The sequence below is a fragment of the Procambarus clarkii genome, chromosome 8 (genome assembly GCF_040958095.1).
Source record: "Procambarus clarkii isolate CNS0578487 chromosome 8, FALCON_Pclarkii_2.0, whole genome shotgun sequence".
NCBI classification, from domain to species: Eukaryota; Metazoa; Arthropoda; class Malacostraca; order Decapoda; family Cambaridae; genus Procambarus; species Procambarus clarkii.
In genome coordinates, this window is record NC_091157.1 from 26,965,978 (window position 1) to 26,985,928 (window position 19,951).

Here is a 19,951-nt window from a genome sequence, read left to right on the forward strand (position 1 = left end):
TAATACGATTCAGATTCATGGTACCTCATGGCGATGGTACCTCACTGCCTGAATAATGGCCAAATAATGAGGCTGATTATAAATATTATTAAACAGTTGAAGTCATTGTTTGATGCATGCCTCCAAGGCAACAGAGTCGTACAATACTCTCATTACTTGTCGTCCTTGTCGGGTGTTTCTAGATGGTCCATAGACAATTCACAATGATTAATGGTCATTGTTAATGGTCATTGACTGAAGCCAACCATTGAGCGTCGCGCTACTGTTAGCGACCTGCACTACTGATAGCCGACCCACGCTACTGTTAGCGACTCACGCTACTGTTAGCGACCGGCGCTACTGTTAGTGACTCGGGCATCAAACTACGTCACTTTTGTTCAGTATGATCTTATATCTTTTTTTGTATGTCAAATATTACTTTAACAGAATGGCTAGGATGACAGAATGGAGTGACGACGTTATATATCGAATACACATTCTTCTATAATTTGTAAAACACAGACACACACACAGGGGGAGAGGGAGCGCAGGGAGAGAGAAAGGAATCAGAGAACCACAACCCCGAACCCTACAATCCCAGAGGGGAGAAAGGAACCCTCCTCAAACAGTGCAACAGCCACCAACCCGTTCTCGCAAATTTAATAAGTCAAAATTGACTTATTAAATATGTGCATAGGTGACATACTTAACATAATAGATACCCTTAAAAAGATTCATAGAAAACACCGACCTTACCTAACCTTGTTAGTATCTTAAGATAAGCATCTTATAGCTTCGTAATTACAATTATTACCTAACCTATAATAGGTATAGGTTAAGTAATAATTGTAATTACGAAGCAATAAGATGCTTATCTTAAGATACTAACAAGGTTAGGTAAGGTCGGTGTTTTCTATGAATCATTTTAAGGGTATCTATTATGTTTAGTATATCACCTATGCACGTAGTTAATAAGTCAATATTGACTTTACGAATTTGCGAGAACGGGTTGCAGCCACAGGGAGTGGCGCACCACCCCCACATTCTACCCAACAGACACCCCACCTGCCCCATCCCCTGACAGCTCCCCACTAAGTACCCACCTAGAGCACCCTCCCCCGAAACTCATCCCTCTCCCCAGGACCTCCCTTCTCCCCCATCCCCCAAGCCCTCCCTTCTCCCCCATGCCCTCCCATCTCTCAGACCCCCTAAAGCCCTCCGTTCTTCCCCACTCCTCTAAGCCCCCCACTCTCCCCCAATCCACCTAAGCCTTCACCTCTCCACAACTCCCCTAAACCCTCCCCCTCTTCCTCACACATCTCAGCCTTCCCTTTTCCTTTCCCTTCACACCCCTCAAGCTCTCCCAACAATTCTGCCCTCCAAGCCCCCACTTCTCCCCCATCCCTCCAAGCCTCTCCTCCCCCATGCCCCCCCCAAGCCTCAGCATCTCCCACGCCTCCCAACTCTCCCCCCTCTCACCCCCCCCAAACCCTCCCCCTCATACTCTCCCCTCCCAATCCTCCCCCTCTCACCCACCCTCCTACCCTCCCCCTCTCACCCACCCCCCTACCCTCCCCCTCTCACCCACCCCCCTACCCTCCCCCTCTCCCCCACCTCCCCATGCCCTTCTTCCTCCACCAGTCTCCCAGTACCAGAACCTCCCAGCTTCCGCTCACCCCAGATCCCACATGGTCCCCCCAGAGGAGAAGCAGAAGAGAGTCAGTTTCAGGTTAATGTACTCGAACTTAGATGGGATCGCAAGCAAGGCAAGTGAACTAAGGGAAAGAGCACAAGAAGTGAACCCAGATGTAATCGGACTCACTGAAACAAAACTCTCAGGAATCATAACGAATGCCGTGTTTCCCCAGGAGTACACATTGGGGAGTAGAAATAGCCTAAGCTACTCTATCCCTTTGAGATGTATTTATTGCTTATCTCAATAAACATACTTGAACTTGAACTTGAAGGAGTACACAGTAATAAGGAAAGTGAGTCAAGGTAAGGGAGGAGGCAGAGTGGCCCTACTAATGAGAAAGGAATGGAGTTTCAAGGAGATGGCTATCCTGGGCTGTGAGGGTTTCAGAGACTATATAGCAGGCACCATGACAATGGGAGGACCAAGAATAGTAGTAGCAGTGATATATAACCCTTCACCAAATGACAGAAGACCCAGTCAAGAGTATGACAACAACAACATGGAAGTTAACACTATACTTGAGAGAGCAGCCTCTGCTGCCTGTAGAAATAGATTCCCACCTGCTCATCATGGGGGACTTCAAACACGGAAGGATTGACAGGGAGAACAAGGAACCGCATGGAGGCGAGGATACGTGGAGAGCCAAACTATTGGTGGTGGTGACAAGAAACTTTCGAACCCAGCATGCCAGAGAACCCACAAGGATGAGAGGAAATAATGAACCAGCGAAAATCGACCTAGTCTTCACTCTGAACGACTCCGTCATAAGAGAAATCGGCTTTGAGACCCCAGTAGGAATGAGCGACCACAGTGTACTGGTGTGTGAGTACTTGATTGAAGAAGGGGGTATTGGACTCGAGGAAGGGTACCGAAAACAAAAGGCTGGCATTCCGAATTAGAAACTATGAGGAGACAAGAAAATTCCTAACAGATATAGCAAAGGAACCAGAGCTCAGAGGAAAGACGGCCCAAGACATGATGGCCTACATCACGCAGAAGTGCAAGGAAGCAGCAAACAAGTTTTTCCCAGTCCAAAAGGAAAACAGTGAAATGAAGACTAGAAGCCCATGGTTTAATCAGAGATGTAGGCTCGCTAAGCAGCAAAGTAAAAAGGTGTGGAGAACTTGAGAGCAGAGAAAGATACCAGAGTGCCAGGAATGAGTATGTCAGGATAAGAAGAGAGGTAGAAAAACAATACGAAAATGACATCGCAAGCAAGGTAAAGACTCAGCCTAAATTGCTGCACAGCCACATCAGAAGAAAAACAACAATAAAGGAACAGTTTATGAAATTATGGATAGGGGCAGAAGGATTCATTACAAACGATAAGGAAGTGTGTGAGGAACTGAATAAGAAATTCCTGGAGGTCTTCACCTTTGAGCAAGAAACAAATCCAGAGATAAGAGAGGGAATAGTTAACCAGGAACCACTAGAAGATTTTGAGATTACCAGCGGGGAAGTAAGGAAGTTCTTACTAGAGTTGTAGGTGATAAAGGCTATAGGCCCAGATGGAATCTCCTCTTGGATACTAAAGGAAGGAGCAGAGGAGCTGTGCCTGCCACTCTCCATAGTGTATAACAAATCATTGGTAACAGGGGAACTGCCAGAAATTTGGAAAGCTAATATAGTTCCGATATACAAGACAGGGGATAGACAGGAGGCACTGAATTACAGGCTAGTGTCCCTAACCTGCAAACCATGCAAGCTGATGGAGAAGATTGTGCAAAGAAAGCTATTGGAACATCTGGAGCGAAGGAACTTTGTAACACAGCATCAACATGGGTTCAGGGATGGCAAGTCCTACCTCAGAGGGTTACTTGAATTCTAAGACCAGGCAACAAAAATCAGGCAAGAAAGAGAAGGGTGAGCAGACAACATATTTTTGGATTGCCAGAAAGCCTTTGATACAGTACCACACAAGAGGCTAGTGAAAAAGCTGGAGATGCAGGCTGGAGTGAAAGGGAAGCTACTCCATTGGATAAAAGAGTACCTAAGCAACAGGAGACAACAAGTCAATGTGAGGGGTGAGATCTTAGATTGGCGAGACGTTACAAGTGGAGTTCCACAGGGGCCATTCCTTAGACCTATACTGTTTCTGATATATATAAATGATCTCCCAGAGGGTATAGACTCGTTTCTCTCAATGTTTGCTGATGATGCAAAAATTATGAGAAGAATTGAAACAGAGGATGATAGTAGGAGGCTACGAGATGACCTAGACAAACTGAATGAATGGTCCAACTAATAACTGCTTAAGTTCAACCCGAGTAAATGCAAAGTCATAAAACTGGGCGGTGGAAACAGAAGGCCAAACACAGGATACAGAATAGGAGACTAAGAGAAATACTTAATGAAACGGACAGAGAGAAAGATCTAGGAGTTGATATCACACCAATCCTGTCTCCTGAAGACCACATAAAAAGAATTAGGTCTGCGGCATATGCGAGGCTGGGTAACATCAGAACAGCCTTCAGGAACCAGTGTAAGGAATCATTCAGAATCTTGTATACCACAAATGTAAGACCAATCCTGGAGAATGCGGCCTCAGCATGGAGCCCGTACCTTGTCAAGCACAAGACGAAGCTGGAAAAAGTTCAAAGATATGCCACTAGACTAGTCCCAGAACTAAGAGGCATGAGTTACGAGGAAAGGCTGCGGGAAATACACATTACGACACTGGAAGACAAAAGAGTAGGGGGAGGCATGATCACTACCTACAAAATCCTCAGGGGAATCGACCGGGTACACAAAGATAAACTATTCAACACTGGTGGTATGCGAACAAGGGGACACAGGTGGAAATTGAGTACCCACATGAGCCACAGGGAAGTTAGAAAGAACTTTTTCAGTGTCAGGGTAGTTAACAGATGGAATGCATTAGGCAGTGATGTGGTGGAGGCTGACTCCATACACAGTTTCGAATGTAGATATGACAGAGCCCAGTAGGCTCATGAATCTGTACACCAGTTGATTGACAGTTGAGAGGCGGGACCAAAGAGCCAAATCTCAACCCCCCGCAAACACAAATAAGTGAGTACACACACACACACACACACACACACACACACACACACACACACACACACACACACACACACACACACACACACACACACACACACACACACACACACACACACACACAGCCTTTGAAACAGTACCGCATAAGAGGCTGGTACGTAAGCTGTAGAGAAAGGAAGAGGTAGCTGGTAAGGTGCTCCAGTGGATATGGAAGTACCTAAGCAATAGGAAGCAGAGAGTTACGGTGAGGGGTGAGACCTCAGATTGGCGTGAAGTCACCAGTGGAGTCCCACAGGGCTCTGTTCTCGGATCTATCATGTTTCTCATATATGTAAATGATCTCCCAGAGGGGTATAGATTCATTCCTCTCAATGTTTGATGACGATCCCAAAATTATGAGAAGGATTAAGACAGAGGAGGACAGCTTGAGGCTACAAGAAGATCTGGACAAGCTGCAGGAATGGTCGAACAAATGGTTGTTAGAGTTTAACCCAAACAAATGTTATGTAATGAAGATACGTTTAGGGAGCAGGAGACCAGATACAAGGTATCATTTGGGAGATTAAATACTTTAAGAGTGAGAGAGAGAAAAAGAGAGAGAGAGGGAGAGAGAGAGAGAGAGAGAGAGAGAGAGAGAGAGAGAGAGAGAGAGAGAGAGAGAGAGAGAGAGAGAGAGAGAGAGAGAGAGAGAGAGAGAGAGAGAGACCTTAGGTGTGATATCACGCCAGACCTGTCCCCTGAAGCCTATATCAAGAGGATAGCATCAGCAGCATATGCCAGGTTAGCTAACATAAGAACGGCCTTTAGAAACTTGTGTACGGAATCTTTCAGAACTTTGTATACCATATATGTCAGACTAATCCTGGAGTATGCGGCTCCAGCATGGAGTCCATATCTTGTCAAGGATTAGACCAAACTGGAAAAGGTTTGCCACAAAGACTAGTACCCGAACTGAGGGGGTTAGAGCTACAAGGAGAGACTACGGGAATTAAACCTCACTTCACTGGAAGACAGAAGAGTTAGGGGGGACATGATCACCACATTCAAGATTCTGAAGGGAGTTGATAGGGTAGAAAAAATTAGGCTATTTAACACAAGAGGCACACACACTAGGGAACATAGGTGTTAAGTGAGTGCCCAAATGAGCCACAGAGATATTAGAAAGAACTTTTTTAGTGTCAGAGTGGTTGACAAATGGAATACATTAGGAAGTGATGTGGTGGAGGCTGACTCCATACAGAGTTTCAAGTGTAGATATGATAGAGCCGAATAGGCTCAGGAACCTGTACACTTGTTGATTAATGGTTGAGAAGCGGGACCAAAGAGCCAAAGCTCAAACCTACAAGCACAATTAGGTGGTTACAATTAGGTGAGTACACACACACACTCACATACAACCAGCTATGCTTGATCTGATATTTACCTCTAAATGTGCCGGATAAAGGGAAGTTAAGTTGGAAACCCCCTAGGGAATGAGTGATCACAGTGTATTTATCTTTGAGTGCCTGGTAGAGCTAAGAATTATCTCCTCCAAAAAGAACTGGGAAACAAAGGGCTGGTGTACCGAAAGGGAAATTATGAGATGAGAAAATTCCTAAGGGATATACCATGTGACACAGAAATCACAACTAAGACCGTACAAAACATGACGGACTATGTCATCCAAAAGTTTCAGGAGGCAGTAAACAGATTTATCCCAGCCCGAAAGGAAAAAACCGAGAAGCAAAAGAAGAATCCGAGGTTTTATAGGGCATGTATGAAAACAAAGGAACTGAACAAAAGGGCGTGGAGGAAATTCTGAAATAACAAAACACCAGTAAGCAGAGAGAGATACAAAAGAACCAGGAATGAGTATGTTAGTGTGAGAAGGAAGCTGAGAAAAAGTATGAAAATTATATAGCGAATAAAGCCAAGACCGAACCAAAGCTACTACACAGTTAAAGCAGGAGGAAAACAACAGCGAAGGAACAGGTGGTGAAACTTGATGATGAACGGGTGAGGACAGTTATGATTCCTGAGAGTTTTATTTCCGTGAGTCCGATTACACCTGGGTTCACTTTTTGTACTCTTTCCCTTAGTTCACTTGCCTTGATTGTGATCCCATAAATGTTTGAGTACATCACCTTGAAACTAACTCTCTTCTGTCTTTCATCAGTTTCTGTTCATTCCCTGAAGCAGGGAAACAGGAAGGGGCTGGGATGGGAGGACCTAGGAAAGGGGACCTGGGGAATCTTGTATGTGTGGCGGAGACTAGGAGAATCTGGTATGTGGAGGGTGGTGGAGGAAGGAGGGGGTTGGGGGGTGAGGAGAAGAGAGGGCTTGGGGTGGGAGGGGTGGAGGAGGAGGGTCAGGGTTTGAGGGTGGGGGAGAAGATAGGGTTTATGGAGAAAGGTGAGAGGGGGAGGCTTGAGGGGTGGGTGATAGAGAGAGGTTTAGTGGGGATGGTGAGAAGGGGAGGCTTGAGGGAGTGTGGGAGAAGGGGGAGACTTGGGGGGGTATGAGAGGAGGAAGGGTTTGGGGGAATAAAGGAGAAAGGGGGGCTTTGGGGGTCAGAAGAGGATGGAGGGATTGGGGTGGGGGGATGGGAGCGCTGAGGGGGGGTGAGAAAGAAGGGATAGCTTAGGGGGAGGAGGGAGAACTTAGGGAGGTGGGGGAGAATGGAAAGCTTGGGGGAGTGGGGAAGAATGGAGAGCTTAGGGGTGGGGGAGAAAGGAGGGCATGGGGAGAAGGGAGGGCTTGAGGGGGGGGGAGAAAGGAGGTCCTGGGAGGGGGGTAGTAGGGAGGTCCTGGGAGGGGGGGAGGGAAGAAGGGAGGTTTTGGGGAGAGGGGGGGGGGAGGGGGGAAGTGTGCCCTAGGTGGGCACCTTGTGGGGGCTGGTAGGGGTTGGGGCAGGTAGGACGTCTTTTGGGAGGAAGGTCAGCATGGAGCTTCTCTCACTGTGGCTGTTGAACTGCTTGTGGAGGGGTTCCCCATCCCCCTCTTGTGACTGGAGGGTTCGAGGTTGTGGTTCCTTGATTCCATTCTCTCTCCCTGCGCTCCCTCCTCGCGGCTGCTGCCCACATTCTCTCATCCACAGTCATATCCTGCTGCAGGAATACTTTCTTGAACTTCAGTACATTTGCTAGTGTCACTCACACATTTGTACTCACCTATTTGTACTCACCTATTTGTGCTTGCGGGGGTTGAGCTTTGGCTCTTTGGTCCCGCCTCTCAACTGTCAATCAACTGGTGTACAGATTCCTGAGCCTACTGGGCTCTATCATATCTACATTTAAAACTGTGCATGGAGTCAGCCTCCACCACATCACTGCCTAGTGAATTCCATCCGTTAACTACTCTGACACTGAAAAAGTTCCTTCTAACGTCTCTGTGGCTCATGTGGGTACTTAGTTTCCACCTGTGTCCCCTTGTTCGCGTCCCACCAGTGTTGAATAGTTTATCCTTGTTTACCCGGTCGATTCCTCTGAGGATTTTGTAGGTTGTGATCATGTCTCCCCTGTGCGTGTGTGTGAATGTGTGTACTCACCTAGTTGTGTTTGCGGGGGTTGAGCTCTGGCTCTTTGGTCCCGCCTCTCAACCGTCAATCAACAGGTGTACAGATTCATGAGCCTATCAGGCTCTGTCATATCTACACTTGAAACTGTGTATGGAGTCAGCCTCCACCACATCACTTCCTAATGCATTCCATTTGTCAACCACTCTGACACTAAAAAAGTTCTTTCTAATATCTCTGTGGCTCATTTGGGCACTCAGTTTCCACCTGTGTCCCCTTGTGCGTGTTCCCCTTGTGTTAAATAGACTGTCTTTATCTACCCTATCAATCCCCTTCAGAATCTTGAATGTGGTGATCATGTCCCCCCTAACTCTTCTGTCTTCCAGCGAAGTGAGGTTTAATTCCCGTAGTCTCTCCTCGTAGCTCATACCTCTCAGCTCGGGTACTAGTCTGGTGGCAAACCTTTGAACCTTTTGTGTGTGTGTGTGTGTGTGTGTGTGTGTGTGTGTGTGTGTGTGTGTGTGTGTATATGTGTGTACTCACCTAGTTACTCACCTAGTAGTGTTTGCAGGGGTTGAGCTCTGGCTCTTTGGTCCCGCCTCTCAACCGTTAATCAACAGGTGTACAGATTCCTGAGCCTATTGGGCTCTATCACATCTACACTTGAAACTGTGTATGGAGTCAGCCTCCACCACATCACTTCCCAATGCATTCCATTTGTCAACCACTCTGACACTAAAAAAAGTTCTTTCTAATATCTCTGTGGCTCATTTGGGCACTCAGTTTCCACCTGTGTCCCTTTGTGCGTGTGCCCCTTGTGTTAAAAGCCTGTCTTTATCTATCCTATCAATTCCCTTCAGAATCTTGAATGTGGTGATCATGTCCCCCCTAACTCTTCTGTCTTCCAGCGAAGTGAAGTTTAATTCCCGTAGTCTCTCCTCGTAGCTCATACCTCTCAGCTCGGGTACTAGTCTGGTGGCAAACCTTTGAACCTTTTCCAGTTTAGTCTTATCCTTGACTAGATATGAACTCCATTCTGGGGTTGCATACTCCAGGATTGGCCTGACATATGTGGTATACAAAGTTCTGAATGATTCTTTACACAAGTTTCTGAATGCTGTTCGTATGTTGGCCAGCCTGGCATTTGCCGCTGATGTTATCCTCTTGATATGGGCTGCAGGAGACAGGTCTGGCGTGATATCAACCCCCCAAGTCTTTTTCTTGGGGGGTTGATATGTGTGGGTGTGTATGTGTGTGTGTGTGTGTGTGTGTGTGTGTGTGTGTGTGTGTGTGTGTGTGTGTGTGTGTGTGTGTGTGTGTGTGTGTGTGTGTGTGTGTACTCACCTATATGTACTCACCTATATGTGCTTGCAGGATCGAGCATTGACTCTTGGATCCCGCCTTTCTAGCTATCGGTTGTTTACAGCAATGACTCCTGTCCCATTTCCCTATCATACCTAGTTTTAAAAGTATGAATAGTATTTGCTTCCACAACCTGTTCCCCAAGTGCATTCCATTTTTCTACTACTCTCACGCTAAAAGAAAACTTCCTAACATCTCTGTGACTCATCTGAGTTTCCAGTTTCCACCCATGTCCCCTCGTTCTGTTATTATTACGTGTGAACATTTCATCTATTTCCACTTTGTCAATTCCCCTGAGTATTTTATATGTCCCTATCATATCTCCTCTCTCCCTTCTTTTCTCTAGTGTCGTAAGGTTCAGTTCCTTCAGCCGCTCTTCATATCCCATCCCTCGTAGCTCTGGGACAAGCCTCGTCGCAAACCTCTGAACCTTCTCCAGTTTCTTTATGTGTTTCTTCAGGTGGGGGCTCCATGATGGCGCGGCATACTCTAAGACGGGTCTCACGTAGGCAGTGTAAAGCGCCCTAAATGCTTCCTCATTTAGGTTTCTGAATGAAGTTCTAATTTTCGCCAGTGTTGAGTACGCTGCTGTCGTTATCCTATTTATATGTGCCTCAGGAGTTAGATTAGGTGTCACATCCACTCCCAGGTCTCTTTCTCGAGTCGTTACAGGTAGGCTGTTCCCCTTCATTGTGTACTGTCCCTTTGGTCTCCTGTCACCTGATCCCATTTCCATAACTTTACATTTACTGGTGTTAAACTCCAGTAGCCATTTCCCTGACCATCTCTGCAGCCTGTTTAAGTCCTCTTGGAGGATCCTACAATCCTCGTCTGTCACAACTCTTCTCATTAATTTTGCGTCATCTGCAAACATTGACATGTATGATTCCACTCCTGTAAACATATCATTTACGTAAATTAGAAAGAGGATTGGTCCCAGCACCGATCCTTGAGGTACTCCACTTGTTACTGTTCGCCAGTCCGACTTTTCGCCCCTTACCATTACCCTCTGGCTCCTTCCTGTTAGGTAGTTCTTCACCCATACCAGGGCCTTTCCGCTTACTCCTGCCTGCCTCTCAAGTTTGTATAGCAGTCTCATGTGCGGTACCGTATCAAAGGCCTTTTGGCAGTCAAGAAATATGCAGTCTGCCCAGCCTTCTCTGTCCTGCCTTATCCTTGTTACTTTATCATAGAATTCTAAAAGGTTTGTTAGGCATGATTTCCCTGTCCAGAACCCATGTTGGTGCTTGTTTACAAACCCAATGCTCTCCAGGTGCTCAACAAGTCTTAGCCTAATTATTCTTTCAAGAATTTTGCAGGGGATGCTTGTCAGTGATACGGGTCTGTAGTTAAGTGCCTCCTCCCTATCACCCTTTTTGAAAATCGGTACGACATTTGCCTCCTTCCAGCAACTGGGCAATTCTCCCGACATAAGTGACTCATTAAAGATCATTGCCAGAGGCACGCTGAGAGCCTGCGCTGCCTCTTTGAGTATCCACGGTGATACTTTGTCTGGTCCAACAGCTTTATTTGCATCCAGTGTTGTCAACTGTTTCATTACATCCTCTGCTGTCACCTCTATATCCGATAGTCTTTCATCTTGGGTAATCTTTTCATCTTGTGTGTGTGTGTGTGTGTGTGTGTGTGTGTGTGTGTGTGAGTGTGTGTGTGTGTGTGTGTGTGTGTGTGTGTGTGTGTGTGTGTGTGTGTGTGTGTGTGTGTGTGTGTGTGTGTGTGTGTGTGTGTGTGTGTGTGTACTCACCTATTTGTGCTTGCAGGATCGAGCATTGACTCTTGGATCCCGCCTTTCTAGCTATCAGTTGTTTACAGCAATGACTCCGGTCCCATTTCCCTATCATACCTAGTTTTAAAAGTATGAATAGTATTTGCTTCCACGACCTGTTCCCCAAGTGCATTCCATTTTTCCACTACTCTCACGCTAAAAGAAAACTTCCTAACATCTCTGTGACTCATCTGAGTTTCCAGTTTCCACCCATGTCCCCTCGTTCTGTTATTATTACGTGTGAACATTTCATCTATTTCCACTTTGTCAATTCCCCTGAGTATTTTATATGTCCCTATCATATCTCCTCTCTCCCTTCTTTTCTCTAGTGTCGTAAGGTTCAGTTCCTTCAGACGCTCTACATATCCCATCCCTCGTAACTCTGGGACAAGCCTCGTCGCAAACCTCTGAACCTTCTCCAGTTTCTTTATGTGTTTCTTCAGGTGGGGGCTCCATGATGGCGCAGCAGACGGGTCTCACGTAGGCAGTGTAAAGCACCCTAAAAGCCTCCTCATTTAGGTTTCTGAATGAAGTTCTAATTTTCGCCAGTGTAGAGTACGCTGCTGTCGTTATCCTATTTATATGTGCCTCAGGAGTTAGATTAGGTGTGTGTGTGTTAGATGTGTGTGTGTGTGTGTGTGTGCACTCACCTAGTTGTGCTCTGGCTCTTTGGTACCGCCTCTCAACCGTCTATCAACTGATGTACAGCTTCCTATGCCTAATGGGATCTATCATATCTACATTTGAAACTGTGTATGGAGTCAGCCCCACCATATCACTGCCTAATGCATTCCACCTGTTAATTACTCTGACACTGAAAAAAGTTCTTTCTAACGTCTCTTTGGCTCATTTGGGCACTCAGTCTCCACCTGCGTTCCCTTGTTTGCATAGCACCCATGTTTAACCTTATCTACCCTGTCAATTCCTCCGAAAATTTTGGAAGTAGTGATCATGTTTCCCCTTACTCTTCTGTCATCCAGTGTTTTGAGGTGCATCTCACGCAGTCTTTTCTCGTAACTCATGCCTCTTAGTTCTGGGACTTGCCAAGTGGCATAACTCTGAACTTTTTCCAGCTTCGTCTTGTGCTTGACAAGGTACGGGCTCCATCTGGGGCCGCATACTCCAGGATTGGTTTTACATATGCGGTATACAAGGTTCTGGATGATTCCTTACTCAGGTTCCTGAAGGCTGTTCTGACGTTAGCCAAACTCGCGTATGCCACAGATGTAATTCTTTTTATGTGGGCTTCAGGAGACAGGTTTGGTGTGATATCATCTCCTAGATCTTTCTCTCTGTCCGTTTCATGAGGTACTTCATCTCCCATTCGGTATCCTGCGTCTGGCATCCTGTTTGCACTGCCTAGTTTCATTACCTTGCATTTACTTGTGTTGAACTTTAGTAGCCATTCGTTGGACCATTCATTCAGTCTGTCTAGATCATCTTGTAACCTCCTACTGTCTTTTTTCTGTTTTAATCCTCCCCATAATTTTTGTATCATCAGCAAACAATGAGAGGAATCATTCTATACACACAGGGTACATTAACTGACTGTGTGTGTGTGTGTGTGTGTGTGTGTGTGTGTGTGTGTGTGTGTGTGTGTGTGTGTGTGTGTGTGTACTCATCAAATTGTACTCACCTAATTGTGCTTGCGGGGGTTGAGCTCTGGCTCTTTGGTCCCGCCTCTCAACCGTCAATGAACTGGTGTACAGATTCCTGAGCCTATTGGGCTCTATCATATCTACATTTGAAACTGTGTATGGAGTCAGCCTCCTCCACATCACTTCCTAATGCATTCCGTTTACTAACTACTCTGACACTGAAAAAGTTCTTTCTAACGTCTCTGTGGCTCATTTGGGTACTCAGCTTCCACCTGTGTCCCCTTGTTCGCGTCCCACCAGTGTTGAATAGTTCATCCTTGTTTACCCGGTCGATTCCCCTGAGGATTTTGTAGGTTGTGATCATGTCCCCCCTTACTCTTCTGTCTTCCAGTGTCGTAAGGTGCATTTCCCGCAGCCTTTCCTCATAACTCATGCCTCTTAGTTCTGAGACTAGTCTAGTAGCATACCTTTGGACTTTTTCAAGCTTCGTCTTGTGCTTGACAAGGTACGGGCTCCATGCTGGGGCCGCATACTCCAGGATTGGTCTTACATATGTGGTGTACAAGATTCTGAATGATTCCTTACACAGGTTCCTGAACGCCATTCTGATGTTAGCCAGCCTCGCATATGCCGCAGACGTTATACTCTTTATGTGGGCTTCAGGAGACAGGTTTGGTGTGATATCAACTCCTAGATCTTTCTCTCTGTCTGTTTCATTAAGTACTTCATCTCCTATTCTGTATCCTGTGCCTGGCCTCCTGTTTCCACTGCCTAGTTTCATTACTTTGCATTTACTCGGGTTGAACTTCAACAGCCATTTGTTGGACCATTCACTCAGTCTATCCAGGTCATCTTGTAGCCTCCTACTATCATCCTCTGTTTCAATCCTCCTCATAATTTTTGCATCGTCGGCAAACATTGAGTGGAACGAATCTATACCCTCTGGGAGATCATTTACATATACCAGAAATAGTATAGGTCCAAGGACTGACCCCTGCGGGACTCCACTTGTGACGTCTCGCCAATCTGAGACCTCACCCCTTACACAGACTCGTTGTCTCCTGTTGCTTAGGTACTCCTCTATCCACCGGAGTACCTTCCCTCTCACTCCAGCCTGCATCTCCAACTTTCGCACTAGCCTGTTGTGTGGCACTGTATCAAAGGCTTTCTGACAATCCAAAAATATGCAGTCTGCCCACCCTTCTCTTTCTTGCCTTATTTTTGTTGCCTGGTCGTAGAATTCAAGTAACCCTGTGAGGCAGGACCTGCCATCCCTGAACCCATGTTGATGCTGTGTTACAAAGTTCCTTCGCTCCAGATGCTCCACTAGTTTTTTTCGCACAATCTTCTCCATCAGCTTGCATGGTATGCAGGTTAGGGACACTGGCCTGTAGTTCAGTGCCTCCTGTCTATCCCCTTTCTTGTATATCGGGACTAAGTTAGCTGCTTTCCAAATATCTGCCAGTTCCCCTGTTGCCAGTGATTTGTTATACACTATGGAGAGTGGTAGGCACAGTTCTCTTGCTCCTTCCTTTAGAACCCAAGGGGAGATTCCATCTGGGCCTATAGCCTTCGTCACATCCAACTCTAGTAAACACTTCCTTACTTCCCCACTGGTAATCTCAAACTCTTCCAGTGGTTCCTGGTTAGCTATTCCCTCACTTACCTCTGGAATTTCTCCTTGCTCTAAGGTGAAGACCTCCTGGAATTTCTTATTCAATTCCTCACACACTTCCTTGTCATTTGTAGTGAATCCTTCCGCCCCTATCCTTAATCTCATAACTTGTTCCTTTACTGTTGTTTTTCTCCTAATGTGGCTATGCAACAATTTAGGCTGAGTCTTTGCCTTGCTTGCGATGTCATTTTCGTATTGTCTTTCTGCCTCTCTTCTCATCCTGACATATTCATTCCTGGCATTCTGGTATCTTTCTCTGCTATCCAGTGTCTTGTTATTCCTATAGTTTCTCCATGCCCTTTTACTTTGTGTGTGTGTGTGTGTGTGTGTGTGTGTGTGTGTGTGTGTGTGTGTGTGTGTGTGTGTGTTTGTTCACCCATAGAGAATAAGGCTGACGTGTTGGTCTCCCCTACATGGTGCAGGGTGTCAGGTGAGACCGTCCGTGCTGCAGGTGGAGGTTCACGTCTACATGCAGCAGGGGGCCCTCAGAGCCCTCTGCGCCCAGCACGACATCCTGGTGTGCGGCTTCTGCCCCCTCGGAGGACCCTTCAGGCTGAGCAGGTAATGCTGGCCTGCCCACTCTCACCACCTAGTGTCATTTATTATAGTTTGTATATACTTATCTATCTTGATCACCTGAGCATGCATGTTTGGAGTAAGATCAAGCTCTTGGGCTACCGCTTCATTAGTGCCTCTCAAGTGTTATGCTTCATTAACGCCTTGGCTCTTTTCCTGTTTTCTTTTGTCATGTGTATGAGGCGCGTCTGAGGATTCCATTGCCACGTGTATCTTCCGCTTCCTCGTTTCACTTATTATTAACAGAATCTTATTATCTACCTAATCTATCCACCTGGACTGCTCAGGAGAGCGATGGCTTCGCACCTTGCAAGGTCGGAGTACGATCCTCCGGTTTCCGAGTTGTTGCACACCTTTCCTTGCCCCTGGTCCACATATTCCAGCTACTAGTCCTCATATCAGCACTTAGTCTTCACGTGTACCTTTGATATACCTTACTTGCTTACCCATCCTGTTAGTTTCTCAATGTACCTTTTATATGGTAATCATGTGCCCAGTGTCTGCTGCCTTGCTGTGTTGTGATGCCAAACTTTCACAGAATGTCTTCACTGTTCACCTTTTTGTACACAAGTCCGAGTCTGGTGGCACATTTATGTACATTCTATTAAAAAAAATTATGTTTTTGAGGAGGTGTGTCACACGGACTCTTCGTGCTATAATATTGGTCCTACAAAGGTGGTATACATTATTGGCCAGTCAGATGTGGTGTACAATATTGGTCATACATTTCTGGAGCAAAATATTAGTCCTCCTTATATAGTGTTCAAAATTGGTCTCACACTTGTGGTGATATAAAAATGTGTTTGAAGACGATGTGTGGCAATATCGTGGGTGAAAATATGATAAAAACCACACATAAAAAAATATGTATATAAGAAATGATGATGTTTCGGTGGGTGTTGGATCATCAACAAGTAGTGAACGTGTCATGATAAGGGCCAGGAGAACCAGACACCTCGTCGTTTCTTCATTTTCTGATGTGAGGTTTGGTCACCATAATTGTCTTTATTTTGTGATGGACGATATTGGTCTTTCACATACGTGCAATATTAGTTTTTAGGCAGCTGGTGTAGAAAATAGTCATACACATATGGTGTCAAGTATTGGTTCTTCGTATGTGGGGTCCAGTATTGGTCCTTCGTATGTGGGGTCCAGTATTGGTCCTTCGTATGTGGGGTCCAGTATTGGTCCTTCGTATGTGGGGTCCAGCATTGGTCCTTCGTATGTGGGGTCCAGTATTGGTCCTTCGTATGTGGGGTCCAGTATTGGTCCTTCGTATGTGGGGTCCAGTATTGGTCCTTCGTATGTGGGGTCCAGTATTGGTCCTTCGTATGTGGGGTCCAGTATTGGTCCTTCGTATGTGGGGTCCAGTATTGGTCCTTCGTATGTGGGGTCCAGTATTGGTCCTTCGTATGTGGGGTCCAGTATTGGTTCTACACATGTGGTGTCCAGTATTGGTCCTACACATGTGGGGTCCAGTATTGGTCCAACACATGTGGGGTCCAGTATTTGTACAACACATGTGGGGTCCAGTATTAGTCCTACACATGTGGGGTCCAGTATTGCTCCTACACATGTGGGATCCAGTATTGGTCCTACACATGTGGTGTCCAGTATTAGTCCTACACATGTGGGGTCCAGTATTGCTCCTACAAATGTGGGATCCAGTATTGGTCCTACACATGTGGTGTCCAGTATTGGTCCAACACATGTAGTGTCCAGTATTGGTCCAACACATGTGGGGTCCAGTATTGGTACAACACATGTGGGTTCCAGTATTGGTCCAACACATGTGGGGTCCAGTATTGGTCTTACACATGTGGGGTCTAGTATTGGTCCTACACATGTGGGGTCTAGTATTGGTCCTACACATGTGAGGTCCAGTATTAGACCTGCACATGTGGGGTCCAGTATTAGTCCTACACATGTGGGGTCCAGTATTGCTCCTACACATGTGGGGTCCAGAATTCGTCCTACACATGCGGGGGTCCAGTATTGCTCCTACACATGTGGTGTCCAGTATTGGTCCAACACATGTGAGGTCCAATATTGGTCTTACACATGTGGGGTCCAATATTGGTCCTACACATGTGGGGTCCAGTATTGGTTCTACACATGTGGGGTCCAGTATTAGTCCTACACATGTGGGGTCCAGTATTGCTCCTACACATGTGGTGTCCAGTATTGGGCCTGCACATGTGGTGTCCAGTATTGGTCCGACACATGTGAGGTCCAGTATTGGTTCTACACATGTGGTGTCCAGTATTGGTCCTACACATGTGTTGTCCAGTATTGGTCCTACATATGTAGTATCCTGTATTGGTCCTACACATGTGGTGTCCATTATTGGGCCTACACGTTTGGTGTCCAGTTTCGGGCCTACACATATGGTGTCCAGTATTGGGCCTACACATATGGAGTCTAGTATTGGTCCAACACATGTGGTGTCCAATATTGGGCCTACACATGTGGTTTACTATTTTTGTCCTACCCCTCCCTATATATAACAGTGATCCTATACATAACTCTGTATATCTTCATCAAACCATCTGTTTTTACAGGTTAGCAATTCCTCTGTAACCAGTCATTTTTTGGGCACAACTTCTGTCTCTGGAATGTATCCTCTGACTACCTTGGTGCATACTACACTGAGGGTCTCAAAGAGGAAAACTCTTTTGCATTGTGTTGACAATGACCAAAATATGTTTTCGGTCAATTACGGCATCTTTTCCCAACTGGAGCTTCATCTATTATGCTAAACGTCTTATCTCGTATGCCTTAGGTTATGTCTCTTCCACTATCTCTGTGATCGATTCATCACGGATGGTATGATTACCTTCTCTCACCTGTGTGGATTGCCTGATGAGCTGATCTATAATTTTATAGATCATCTGATCTGTTAATATTAACTCTGCTCTCTCTACTTCTGAGTTGTACAATTTCCAATTCAACTAGCTACTACCTTTTTACTAGCTACTTTTTCTACAATTGTTTGAAAAAGCGTTATAGATATTAACTCTTCTTTCTTGTCTACATGTTGTTCACTGATATTGTAGCCTTATTGTAAAAAAAACTTATATTATAATTAAAATCATTGTTTTCCCTTTTAAGGAGTATTAGTGAACAATGTATGGAACATGTTGAGAACCTAATAAATGTTGTGGCTTTATTATTTAATTAAAATCACTGATGACTTTAAACATGTGGATAATCATCCAGAGAAGATACATGGTCAGAAAGAAACAAATATGTATCACTCACTCTTTAAGATCTTTATTATGTTAAAGTTTAGCGCGGAAGGCGTTGTAATTATTCTGAATTACCAATATTGAATTTGGGCTATAATTAATACTCAATTTATGCTTCTGATCAACATAGTAGGTCAACCCTACTATGTGCATCAGAAACAAAAATATTTAATATTATTTATTAGGGAAAATGGCAGTTGTGTAGAGGGCTTAACAAACTTTCAAAATATTTCAACACTTTTGCCTATTATATATATATATCAGAGGAAGTTTAGTTCTGATACCTTTATGATGTAGATAATTAATTGTACGGTAATATAAGTTAAAAACATATTTTAGCAGTGACAAAACTTTTCCCCGGTAACATATGCAGACTGACTTCTCATGCCCACTAGGGGACTGTCTGCCACAAGTGTCTCAGAGTATAGCGACAACATTGCTATCAACGCGCGTAACAATGAACAAACAACAAGGCCACATCACGGAACACGTGGTCTCTACACACCACCAGAGTCATCCTGACATTCAACACTAAAATAATAGACAGGTACAACGACAACTCAACACTGGACATGAGCGAGGCACTTCACATCAAACACACTAAGCCCACTACCACCAGCCAGCTAACACCTGAGTACACTCTGCCTTCTTGAAGACCAAGACGGACCATCTAAAACACTGCCCCAACTATTACTTAAATACTGGAGACCTGTAAGCTGCAGTGATATATTGACCCTAGTTAAGGATTCTCACTATTGCTCTCGTAGGAATCGTTCCTGTTTAACCAGTCTCGTTGATTTCTATTTTGTATCACAAAATAAATGTTCAATGACAGTAAGACTTCCAAACTCGAGAAGATGAAGCCGCTGCTGGATGACCCGCTGGTGCTGGACGTGGCCGCTGCTCACCACAAGACACCGGCGCAAGTCCTCCTTCGGTACCTCCATCAGATCAACGTCATTCCCATCCCCAAGTCGGCGAATCCGACACGACTGCTTCAGAACACCCAGGTAACGTCTCCAAGGTAGCCTCAACGGCCAGGTAAACACTCTACTTTGGACAAACTTCTTCCAGGTAATTTCGTCTTCCAGAGAACCTTCCCTTGGATAATGTTTTGTCCTGGTAATTATTACGCTCACAAACGTTCTCTGTTCTTCTGTTCATGCAACTCCATAAACAAATATTGGCCAATTTGTAAACATTAACATTATTCACAGAATGTTCATGCAACTCGTCGCACATATACATTTTATATTCAGATAATTCCTCTTAACATATATCATAGTTCGTAAGTCATTCCTTTACCATGAAAATTACTTCTCGCAGGTAACTTTTCCACCTCGTCAGCTCCTCCACACTGAGAAATCTTTCACTCTGGGAACTCTTTCTACTCTTGTAACGCTTCTGGTCTGGCAATTCCTAAACTTTCGCACTGCCTCAACTCTGACACCTTTTTCTCTCGACACATTCACTCAGGAAACTCGTTCACTTCATCAACTTCCACTCTGTGGTAATAGTGG

The 19,951-nt window shown here is 45.3% G+C and overlaps 1 protein-coding gene across 6 annotated transcripts in view; it reads left to right on the plus strand.

Moving 5' to 3' along the window:
- LOC123749832 (1,5-anhydro-D-fructose reductase-like) overlaps positions 1–19,951 on the plus strand; it is a 263,169-nt gene that overhangs the window by 205,891 nt on the left and 37,327 nt on the right. For all 6 annotated transcript variants that reach the window (XM_069317412.1, XM_069317420.1, XM_069317431.1 and 3 more), the window contains 2 exons: positions 15,030–15,168; positions 19,267–19,441. In XM_069317412.1, coding sequence (XP_069173513.1) covers positions 15,030–15,168; positions 19,267–19,441 — 314 coding nt within the window. The remainder of the gene's footprint in view (positions 1–15,029; positions 15,169–19,266; positions 19,442–19,951) is intronic.